We start from the raw sequence: 11,979 nt of genomic DNA, 5'->3' as shown, positions 1-11,979 counted from the left end.
GCGCCACAATCCCGGGGCAATTCAGGTACAATCGGCGCAAATCGGAAATATTCGCGTAACACGTCGGGAAAACGCGAATCGGGCCTTTAGTAAATGACCCCCAATGTGTCTGTTAAGTGAGTCCCCACCCACACTCTGGAATTTTGCACTGACAATCACTGAGTGATAGGAGCTAAAATAGCAATAAAACTGAGTAAAATTGTGAAGTTAAGGGGTAAAAGTGATCTTTATTGTGTTAACATCACTAGGAGGTTGAAATTTGAGAATTCTCTTTCATGGGAAAACCCCATTAACCCCTTAACGCTCTGCGCCGTAGCTCTACGGCGCAGAGGTATAAGGGCTGTATGAAGAGGGCTCACGGGCTGAGTCCTCTTCATACAGAGGTGGGGGTTTTTGCATATTGCACAAAACCCCCACCGCTAATAACCGCGGTCGGTGCTTGCACCGATCGCGGCTATTAACCCTCTAAACGCCGCCCGCAAAGTCGCGGGCGGCGTTTAAAAGACGGCGGCGCGTGGGCGCCGCCATCTTTTTTTCGATCGCCACGCCCCCGAACGTCATCGGGGGGCGGCGATCGGTTGCTATGGTAGCCTCGTGTCTTCTTTTGACACGAGGCTATCTGGCAGCTGCAGATTCGTTACAATGAGCCAGTGGCTCATTGTAATGAATGTGCTGCAAAAATGCCATATATTGCAATACAGAAGTATTGCAGTATATGGTAGGAGCGATCTGACTATCTAGGGTTAATGTACCCTAGATGGTCTAAAAGATAGTGAAAAAAAAAATAAAAAAAAAAGTTTAAAAAATAAAAAAAATTAATAAAATATTAAAAGTTCAAATCACCCCCCTTTCCCTAGAACGGATATAAAACATAATAAACAGTAAAAATCACAAACATATTAGGTATCACCGCGTCCCAAAATGCCCGATCTATCAAAATATAAAAACGGTTACGGCCGGCGGTGACCTCCGAGGCGGGAAATGGCGCCCAAATGTCCGAAATGCGACTTTTACACCTTTTTACATAACATAAAAAATGAAATAAAAAATGATCAAAATGTCGCACAGACCTCAAAATGGTAGCAATGAAAACGTCGCCTCATTTCGCAAAAAATGACCCCTCCCCCAGCTCCGTGCGCCAAAGTATGAAAAAGTTATTAGCGTCAGAAGATGGCAAAAAATGTTTTTTCTTTTTTGTACACATTCGTTTAATTTTTTAAAATGTATTAAAACACAATAAAACCTATATAAATTTGGTATCACCGCGATCGCACCGAACCAAAGAATAAAGTAGGCATATTATTTGGAGCGAAGAGTGAAAGTAGTAAAAACTGAGCCCACAAGAACGTGACGCACGTGCGGTTTTTTTTCAATTTTTCCACATTTGGAATTTTTTTTCAGCTTCGCAGTACACGGCATGTTAAAATAAATAACATTACGGGAAAGTAAAATTTGTTACGCACAAAATAAGCCCTCACACAGGTCTGTACACGGAAAAATGAAAAAGTTATGGATTTTTGAAGTTGGAGAGCGAGAAATGAGCCGGAAAACCCTCCGTCCTTAAGGGGTTAATAACCGTATAAATGGTTGTATACTTGACGTTATGGGACTAATGGGAGGGATATAAATTGGATTCAGTATGTGTGAGTAGATTTAGCAGTGATATTGTATATGTGTTAATAGCAGGTGGGAACCTTGTGGGATGGGTCCGCTCAGCACTACTTATTAGAAAATATCTGATGCAATACAATAAAAATTGTCCAAAAGATAAACGTAGCCTCTAAATACCATACTTTTATTAGACTAAAAAAACACTTAATTTCGCTTGTAATATTTTGACTCACATTGGCGCATGCTACTTTCCTGATGAATCAGTCTACTCCCTTGTTGTTTAGCACACTAACAGTTCCTAAAATGCATATATATTATGGTTCAAGGTATTGTATGTTTTCAGGGCTGCATTTGCCACTTGGCACATAAAGGCCAGTGCCTAGGGCATCCAGCTACGGGGAGGGTGGGTAAGTCAGCTTCAGGAACCTACTAACCTATAATGTTTTATTTCTATTCCTGGCCAGAATGTACAGGAGTAAAGAAATTTATAGCTTACATTTTATAATAAATAACAGGGTAACGGCCGCAATCGGTGCCAACACCACGGCAGTTATAGGTGGGTGTCAGCTGTATTATACAGCTGACTCCTGCTGTGTATGGTGAGAGCTCAGCGGTTGAGCTCTCTCCATACACCCCCAAAAACAACACATTGGGGCAGATTTACTTACCCCGTCAATTCGCTATCCAGCGACGTGTTCTCTGCGGTGGATTCGGGTCTTCCGGCGATTCACTAAGGCAGTTCCTCCGACGTCCAGCAGGTAACGCTGCTGTGCTGAAGTCCGCCGAGGTCCGCCGGAGTTCACGATCCATTGCCGGGTGAAGGTAAGCGTGTGTTCAGCGACACATTTTTATTTTAAATGCCCCACCATTTCCGTCACGTGTACGTCAGCGCCGATGCGCCACAATTTGATCGCGTGTGCCAAAAATCCGGGGCAATTCAGGGAAAATCAGCACAAATCGGAAATATTTGGGTAACACGTCGGGAAAACGCAAATCTGGCCCTTAGTAAATGGCACCCAATGTGATAGTACATCTTGGTGTGCAAGGGGTTAAAAGGGTACTCCCGCAAAATGTACATAAATGTGCTCAGGATAACAAAATAAAACATTCTCTAATTCACTGCTATTAACAAAAATAAAACATTTCACAGATATAAGTCCAAACTGTCTCTATGAGTCCTGGTGTACACAATTTCAGTTGCCCCTAGACAAGACCCTGTAACTTCTGACTTTAGGGTCAGGGACACCATCTTGCCTGAGGCTTCACGGAGCTTGTCTCGCTGTCCCTGCTCTCTGAACTTTAGCTCTGCCCCCCTGTAGTCTAGCACGGAGCTCTTTCAATGATACATAGAATTCCTGCAGCAGTAGCGGCATGGGGACAACTACAAGCTACAGACAGATAAGTTCATTTTCTGGGGAGGCACAGTAGGAGGGAAAAGCAGATCTAGTGTGTTGTGAAATAGCAGATATGTAGTAGGAGAGCTGGCAGTGTGCAATAGGCATTTCATGTATCTCATCATCTCATCTCTGATCTGTCTCATCTCTCTTTCTATGTGTTAGATACTAGTACAATGTTCAGAAGGTAATTGAGAGTGTAAATAAACCCTGTACCCTGATCATCTAAACACATTTTCAGCTCACAGAACTAGATGGATCATAATGTGTCTGTTAAGAGAGTCCCCACCCACACTCTGGAATTTTGCACTGACCATCACTGAGTGATAGGAGCTAAAATAGCAATAAAACTGAGTAAAATTGTGAAGTTAAGGGGGTAAAAGTGATCTTTATTGTGTTAACATCACTAGGAGATTGAAATTTGAGAATTCTCTTTCATGGGAAAACCCCTTTAATAACCGTATAAATGGTTATATACTTGACGTTATGGGACTAATGGGAGGGATATAAATTGGATTCAGTATCTGGGAGTGGATTTAGCAGTGATATTGTATAAATGAGATCCTTTTGTAGTTGATCAGTGATATAACATTATACACCAGAACTTTATTTCTTAATCAGTGTTAACCTTCACTGAAAGCACAAATCTCTTATCTGTTCAACTAGACACATACAGAGGTTGTATATTATCCTGTGTCTACTGAATTGCACTTCTAACATTAACCCCTCGGTGTTCTGTCTGAAGCTATTCTGCTCTGACCAGTGTCACCAAAGCTAATGGAAACCACCGCCACACATTCCTGGCTCTTGTAGATGAGCATCGGCACGTGGACCTGCACTAAAAGGATACACACCGACACTCACCGGGCTCATCCATCTACAACTGTACAAGAAAATTATTGACTTCTGATGGCATCATCCCTATACTTAACTGTCTATGATTTAAGTCTTACCCTACAGATAACCCTACGGGCATTTGCCAGGTGCAAACTTGGCTTGATCTAGGGGTATGCGCACCCAGCTCAGGCGTTTCTTAATCTTGTGAGCATGATTGACGAATCATTTGTCTAATTGTGCTTTAGTAAATATTGGTACAAGTTCTCATTCTTTAAAGGGAGCCTGGCACAACCCAAATTGCTTTTAAACCACAAATCTACCTTGTATGTCCGTTTGTCTGTTTGCTGGTTATGTCTTTATCAAGGGCCAACGCTGCCTGCAGCCAGAAAAACAAAGTTATATCCATGGTTTGTTTCCAGGCCGAGGTGGGGTCCTGGACACAGCAGTCAGGCGGGACCCCCCCCCCCCCTAACAGCCGTATCATCACATAACCATGCCTCCTTATCTTTCTGTAGCAACAGCAGACCCTGTCACCTGGCTTCTCATTGACTCCCCAACCTACCATGGTCTCGTCTGACACAAGAGCTTACAGTCTATGAGGATGATAGACTGACACAAGATCCTACTGTCTATGAGGATGAGGGGGGATACAAGGGCTTACAGTCTATGAGGATGAGGGGTGACACTAGAGCTTACAGTCTATGAGGATGAGGGGGTGACACAAGAGCTTACAGTTTATGAGGATGAGGGAGTGACACAAGAGCTTATAGTCTATGAGGATGAGGGGGGATACAAGGGCTTACAGTCTATGAGGATGAGGGAGTGACACAAGAGCTTACAGTCTATGAGGATGAGGGGGTGACACAAGAGCTTACAGTCTATGATGATGATGGAGTGACACAAGAGCTTACAGTTTATGAGGATGAGGGAGTGACACAAGAGCTTACAGTCTATGAGGATGAGGGGGGATACAAGGGCTTACAGTCTATGAGGATGAGGGAGTGACACAAGAGCTTACAGTCTATGAGGATGAGGGGGGATACAAGGGCTTACAGTCTATATGGATGAGGGGGTGAGACTAGAGCTTACAGTCCATGAGGATGAGGGGGTGACAAAGAGCTTACAGTCTAAGAGGATGAGGGGGGCACAAGAGCTTACAGTCTATGAGGATGAGGAGGTGACACAAGAGATTACAGTCTGTGAGGATGAGGAAGTGACACAAGAGCTTACAGTTTATGAGGATGAGGGGTCGACAGAAGAGCTTACAGTCTATAGGGATGAAGGGGGGCATAATGGCTTACAGTCTATGAGCATGAAGGGGGGGCACAAGAGCTTACAGTCTATGAGGATGAGGGGGGACACAAGAGCTTACAGTCTATGAGGATGAGGAGGGACACAATAGCTTACAGTCTATGAGGATGAGGGGGGACACAAACTTATTAGTGTCAGAAGATAGCAAAACAATTTTTTATCTGTACACTTTGGGGCTTATTTACTAAGGTCCCGCGGGCGCATTTTTATCGGGTTTTCCGACGTTTTCGGGGATCAAGCCAGGGATTGTGCTGCACCCGATCATTTTGTGTTGCAATCACGCTGGCTTTCACGCGACACTAATCGGGGGGGGGGGGGGGCGGGACTTCAGCGGAACGCACCTCGGGGATCGGACAGGGACGGGTATGTAAATGTGCCCCATTGTTTTAATTTTTGAAAATGTATTAAAACATAACAAATTTGATATCACCGTGATCGTACCAAACCAAAGAATAAAGTAGACATATCATTTGGAAGCACAGTGAAAGTCACAAAAACTAAGCCCACAAGTGTGTTTTTTCGACAATTTCACCACATTTAGTGTTTTTTCCAGCTTTCCAGTACATGGCATGGAAGCAAAAAATGGGAGCAAAAAAATTAACAAAAAATTGCGAAGGGGTTAATATGTGTTTTTTTTTTTTTTTTTTTTTTTTGAGGCTGGAAAGTGAGAGTAGACCAAAAGAAAACTGGTATAGCAGAGTACAAACTTTCACTGGTCCAAGGGACAGAAATATTATCTGTTAAGCACAACACAATATTAAATATCTACCTCATTACTGACAGCTTGTTGGAAACCAGACCTGCAGAGGTAACCCCCATTGTCTATGTCTCTGTGCCATAGTACAATGTGATTCTTCAAATTTAAACCTTTCATCCTTAAAAACAATTTCCTTCTCATCAGCCTAAAAAAAGGTTCTCAAAAGTGGGTGAGCAACCAGAACCGAAGGCCTATCCTTGAATTTGTAAATAAAAATGCCCATAAAAGGTAAAGTAATTCTGAGTCAGTACAAATTTCAACATTTTAAGGAGGAATTTTTGCTGTATTGGGCTTTACTCTGGATCCTTTTGTAAGCCCTGCATATATAAAGCTAGATAGGTGTGTATGTATGTATGTCCACTAAAGGAATCTGTACTGTCGGGTTTACAATCACCAAATGTTGCACAGTTGTTGCCTGGAATTTAGGGAACATCTTAGACCAGGTTTTGAGCCGAAATACTCACCCCACACTTTCCAAAATCCACTTATTACCCACCAGATACAGGAGCAATTGACTCCTGCTGCTGTGGCAGTTGGAAGCTGAGCCGTGATTGGTTGCTGTTCTGCCACAGATCATTAATATGAGCTCTGAGCTGTGATTGGTTACTATAGGCAATGAGATGCTTATATGTGAGGTAGGATGGATAGGGATACAGAGATAGGGAGAGATTTATCAGAAATGTCAGAGGTAAAACTGTTCCAGTTGCCCAAGGAAACCAATCAGAGATCAGCTGTAATTTTATAAACAGCTGTGCAAAAATGAAACTTGAGCCTTCAGACAGTCACTGAGAGAGACTGCTGGCAACAGGCAGACAGTCACTGAAAGAGACTGCCGCCAACAGGCAGACAGTTACTGAAGGAGACTGCCGCCGTCAGGCAGACAGTCACTGAAGGATACTGCCGCCGACAGGCAGAAAGTCGCTGAAAGAGACAGTCTGAGACAGTCTATAGATACATATTAAATATTTTTTATTAACCCATTCTATTTTGTTGGAGCTAAGAGCAGTCATTTACTGGGATCTACAGCTAGTACTAGTATATAAACTTTTAACATCACATGTTACCATAATCTCTTTTTTCTGTAATATAAGATGGTAACTCATATACAAAGTGTCTTAGCTCATTGTCTAACTACTGACTGCATTTTTAATTTAAAAGCCGGTGACCGATACCATGGGCCTAACTGGTAGACATTCTCTTTTCTCATGCACCTTTGGAAGCATAGAAATCATTGCCACTTTTGGATGTATTACTTTATGGAATTTTTTTCCTGCTCTGTAATTGCCCAATTTTCTAGGCCTTTCGAAGAAGCATTTCATATTCCTTGAGAAATTCTTTTGTTGGATCCCCCCAAAGTGCTTTGTGACATTTTTTGTTATGCAGCTGATTGATTTTTGCCACAGATGTTTTGACCAAATAACTGCATTCACCCTTTATCTGATTTTTTAAAGACTACATTGTCCATATTTTGTGTGTTCTCACTGTCTAGTTCTATCTTATGCTGTGAGAGTGGCCTCAAATTTTCTTTCTGGAGGGGCCATAATATGATTTAAAAAATGCCCTTATCAGCATTTTGCATACTGCCACTACTTTTTAAAACTTTACTTCATATTGCTCCCTGCCAGCAGTGTGTGGTAAGGTTCTCTCACTCATCCAGCTTCCTCCCCCTTCCCCTCTTTCTTTTATGTACACTGATCAGGCAGGGGAGTGAGAGGAATGGCATGCTGTGTTTTAGTGCAGGAGACTAAAACACAGCATCACAGGCTGCTGCATTCGCCGCCCCCCTTCCTCCCCTGGGACTCATCACACGCTGCTGGCAGGGAGCCAGATAATGTGAAATAAAGTTTTATAAGGTGGTGGTAATATTCCGAATTTTACTTTATTGGCTATTGGAACTTGTCACCAGCTACAAATGACATTCCTGGTAACAGGTTCGCTTTAACATCTTGTTTGGCGGTGACTGTCACCTTTAAATAGTCAGAACCTTAATTACAATTTGCAATGGTAGTTGGATACCTGTGTGTTGAGTGGTACCAGGAGCTTTTCTTATAACACCATTCTATAACTTTTCTTAAAATATTTGTTGGCTAAATCAACTTTTTTGTTTTTTTCTCAACCAAAAATTAGGTGAATTCAAAAGCAATATCATGAATTAGTGCAAGTAAAATGATGGGGATATCAAAATCTTCAATAATATTATTTACATGTTTTCACTAATTGGGTTGCAGCAGACTCAGGAGACGTTATATGTTGTGTGTCTCTTACATGATCATTAATTGACACCAACACAACATAAATCCCAAATGACTGATATCTACAGTAATATAAATCAGCCAGCTCTGTTCCCCATTTTACCTAACTAATATTTGCTGTGGATCCACCTTTACCTACCTGTAGCATTTCAGCCAAAAATTACAAATGTGCTCTATGTTTCATTTAGAGTCAAAGCACTAAATAAAATTTCTACCTTAGAGATGCTACATATAATTAACTATACATGTTAACACATCACAACACGTTTTTTATATATGTTTTATTAATCAAGATATCATCGTAAAGGTAAGTTGCAGCTACCAATTTTTATTTTATATAATTTTCTTTATTGTAGATATACTGAGCAGCGCATAGAGTGTTTTCCCTTCCATCAGAACAATATATTGGTAAGAATTTCTAACATCTTCATTAGACAGAAGGCCTCTGACTCCCACAGTGTCTTATCTCAACCAAAAAAATCATTTGAAACTGGTCCCTTTTTAATAGATGTAGATCACGGATGGCCATAAAGGTCTATGGGTAAAAATAACAGGTCCATTTTTTCCCTCATGAAGCTGAGAAACCAGGTGTTACTGGGAAAATATGCAAATAAGTTGTCCAGGATGGGATAAGGAAAACCGCATCTCTTTTAGCTACCTTATAAGGTAACTCCATTGACATCAAGCATGACCTTCAGGAAGCCTTATGACATTATGAAGGATGGAAAACAAACCAGCATAACTATTCCAGAAGGAACAGACTCCCAACTGTAGACAGGGTGGTTTCAGACTGGTTGTGTCTCATCAGTACAGTGTAGGGAACTGGTTTAGGTGAGTGAGAGGCTTGTGACTAGGGTCGGGAAGTAAGAGTTCTCCTTAAGGAGACTGCCAATTAAGGCCGCCATGAACCAGGTGTTATGTTTTTAAATGTTAATGTTAAATGTTAATCCCTTAGTATATGCAACACATATGTTCGTGTGAATCCACCTAAAGACCTCTTGTCCATGAGCGTTTTTCTCCTCCAAGTCCAATGCGATCCGTCGTCATTGCGTTGGACTTGCACTAAACTCTGACACACAGCTGCTCAATGGATCTTTTCACATATCCCATATTTTTCACGTTGTGCCTCTCTGTTGCATGTAAGTAGAGAATGTCTTACTTTGATGCGAGTTCCGAGTAAAAACAAAAGCACATTGAATAGGATGCATCCTTTTGTGGTCAGTTTTTCCTGATGGGGTTTCAGGAAGTAGCTGAGACAATCTGACACAGGTGATGGATGATTTGTGCCTCAAAAATAGTTGGCATCACACTCAAATTTTCACTGAGCAAAGTCTTACGATTGTCAGCATGGTTCATGGGCAAGTCACAAAAATCGTCAGGGTCTGATTGGCCGTCAGTGATTACACAAACACCAACTGTTTTTTTATTAATTAAGTTCAGAATTCAACCTTATCTGTATATTCATGTTTTATCTATAATGCACTTTATATATTTTTTTTTAGAATTGTCTGTATTCATGCTTTTACAGCTAGTTAAAAATATTTGTATTTATTTTTTAAACTTTGATTTTCTTTTGTTACTTTCTTTTTCTAGAAGGGCCATAATAAGATTTTAAAAATACCCTCGTCAGCATTTTGAATACTGCTGCTACATTTTAAAACTTTATTTCATATTAACTTGCTCCCTGCACAGGGTCTGTGTCTCAGTCTCCTCCTGCGTTTTTCCACTGATCCAGCTCCCTCCCCCTCCCCTCTTTCTTTCATGTACACAGATCAGGCAGGAGAGGGATGGTGTGCAGGAGAGGAAGAATGCTTGAGGAGACACAGGAACGCAGGCTGCTGCAGCTGCCACCCCCTCCAGGACTCATCCCTCATGTGATGGATGATTTCTGGTACAACATGCATTGTTGCCTTACACTCCGACTAAACATCATCTGATCAAATGCACTAGATTTTCCCTTAGCAAAGTTGTACGATTTTCAACATAGTTCATATGCAAGCGGCTTAAGTCAAAAGAATCATAAGGATTTGATTGGCTGTCAGTGATTACACAAACCCCATTGTCTCAACTGCTTAATTTTTGGGGTTTTTTACTAATTATGTTTCATAATTCAAGCTTATATTTATATGTATATTCATGTTTTATCTGTAATGCACTTTAAATTTAAATTTATTTTTATGATTGTTAATAGTCATGTTGTTACAGATTTTCATGTATTTTTGATACTTTTGATTTTCTTTTTGATCTATTATATTTGCTATTTCTAGGAATCTTGCTCCACACTGAAAAATTAATGTAAGAGTATTTAATGTTATAATAATGGAATGATGACCCCCTCAAATCAGTCCCTGGTCACACAGTTCATTATCATTGGTTTCCCTGATCTCAGGGGAACTGAAGGTTTTTTGTTCACCCTTCTGACTCTTGTCTATATCTTCACCCTTAGTGGTAATGTACTAGTAATCACCCTGATCTGCACCCATCACCACCTCCATGTTCCTCTTTACATATTTGTTGCAATTCTTTCATTTTTGGAAATCTGGTACACAGGAGTAACTATCCCAAAGATGTTGACAAACTTACTGAATGAGAAGATGATTTCTTACGTTGGATGTCTTCTCCAAATCTACTTCTTTCATTCTTTAGGTATTACAGAAACCTACCTTCTAACAGCCATGGCTTATGATCGCTACATGGCCATTTGCAATCCATTAAGATATCCATCTATAATGACGAATAGTTGCTGCTTTCAGTTAGCTGCATGTTGTTGGGTCATAGGTTTGCTTGGACCATTGACCCAAATTCTTCTGCTGTCTCGTCTTTCCTTCTGTCTTTCGAACAAGATTGAACATATATTCTGTGACTTTACGCCACTGATGAACTTGGCATGTTCTGACACATCTCTCAACATTAAAGTTGACTTTGCCATCAACTCCTTCCTTTTATTTTTGGCCTTTGTATGTATTATTATGTCCTACTTCAAAATTATTTTTGCTGTTTTAAAAATAAAAACAGCAGAAGGGAGAAAAAAGGCATTTTCTACCTGTGGCGCCCACCTAACTGTTGTCATGCTATTCTTTGGAAGTGTAGGCTTTATGTATGTTCGACCCACTAATAAGAGTTCAGTAGGGTACGATCGTGTGATGGCTGTCATCTACTCTGTCTTAACACCAATGTGTAATCCAATCATTTACAGTCTGCGGAATCGGGAAATTAGAGAGGTTCTGAGGAAAAAATTTAGAGTTCTCATTTTAGAGGGTTTAAGTTGACCTCCTGGAATTAGTAAAACTACCCTACATTTCCTTTTATATTAGTTCGAAGTTTTCCTAACTCGCTGGTGGGTTAAAACACAAAAACTGATTGAGGACTTTCTCATACATTTTGATGCATATGACACTGTGTAATCAAAAACCAAACAATGGTGCATGAAAATAAAAGTTTAAAGGGGCTGTATGAAGAACTTTTACATTGTACCGTATTTTCCGGACTATAAGGCGCACATAAAAACCTAGGATTTCCAAAGAAATCCAAAGTGCGCGTATAGTCCGGTGCGCCCTATGTATGGAGGAGGGCAGCGGACCCTACTTACATTGGTCCCCGCTACCGGAGACCAGAGACAGCAGATCTCCAGCGGGAACTGCAGACCACGCGGCACGAACAACAGGCGCCATAGCGCGAACCAACTTCTGCTGCATGGTCTGCAGTTCCCGCTGGAGATCTGCTGTCTCCGGTAGCGGGGACCTATGTAAGTAGGGTCCGCTGCCATCCTCCACCTGAAAGGACGCCCTTCCCCGGAGACCACTCACCTCTTGCCGGG

The 11,979-nt window shown here is 41.2% G+C and overlaps 1 protein-coding gene across 1 annotated transcript; it reads left to right on the top strand.

Moving 5' to 3' along the window:
* Positions 1-10,486: 10,486 nt before the first annotated feature.
* On the top strand, positions 10,487-11,431 carry LOC140068714 (olfactory receptor 6N2-like). The gene has a single exon (XM_072114109.1). It carries the CDS (start codon positions 10,487-10,489, stop codon positions 11,429-11,431), a length of 945 nt encoding a protein of 314 aa, XP_071970210.1.
* The last annotated feature ends 548 nt before the right edge of the window (positions 11,432-11,979 follow it).

Source organism: Engystomops pustulosus, chromosome 7, assembly GCF_040894005.1.
Source record: "Engystomops pustulosus chromosome 7, aEngPut4.maternal, whole genome shotgun sequence".
NCBI lineage: Eukaryota > Metazoa > Chordata > Amphibia > Anura > Leptodactylidae > Engystomops > Engystomops pustulosus.
This window is presented reverse-complemented; position numbering and strand designations above follow the sequence as displayed.

Excerpts from the sequence above, each read along its gene's own strand:
- LOC140068714 (XM_072114109.1), top strand. The coding sequence starts at position 10,487 with ATGATGACCCCCTCAAATCAGTCCCTGGTCACACAGTTCATTATCATT.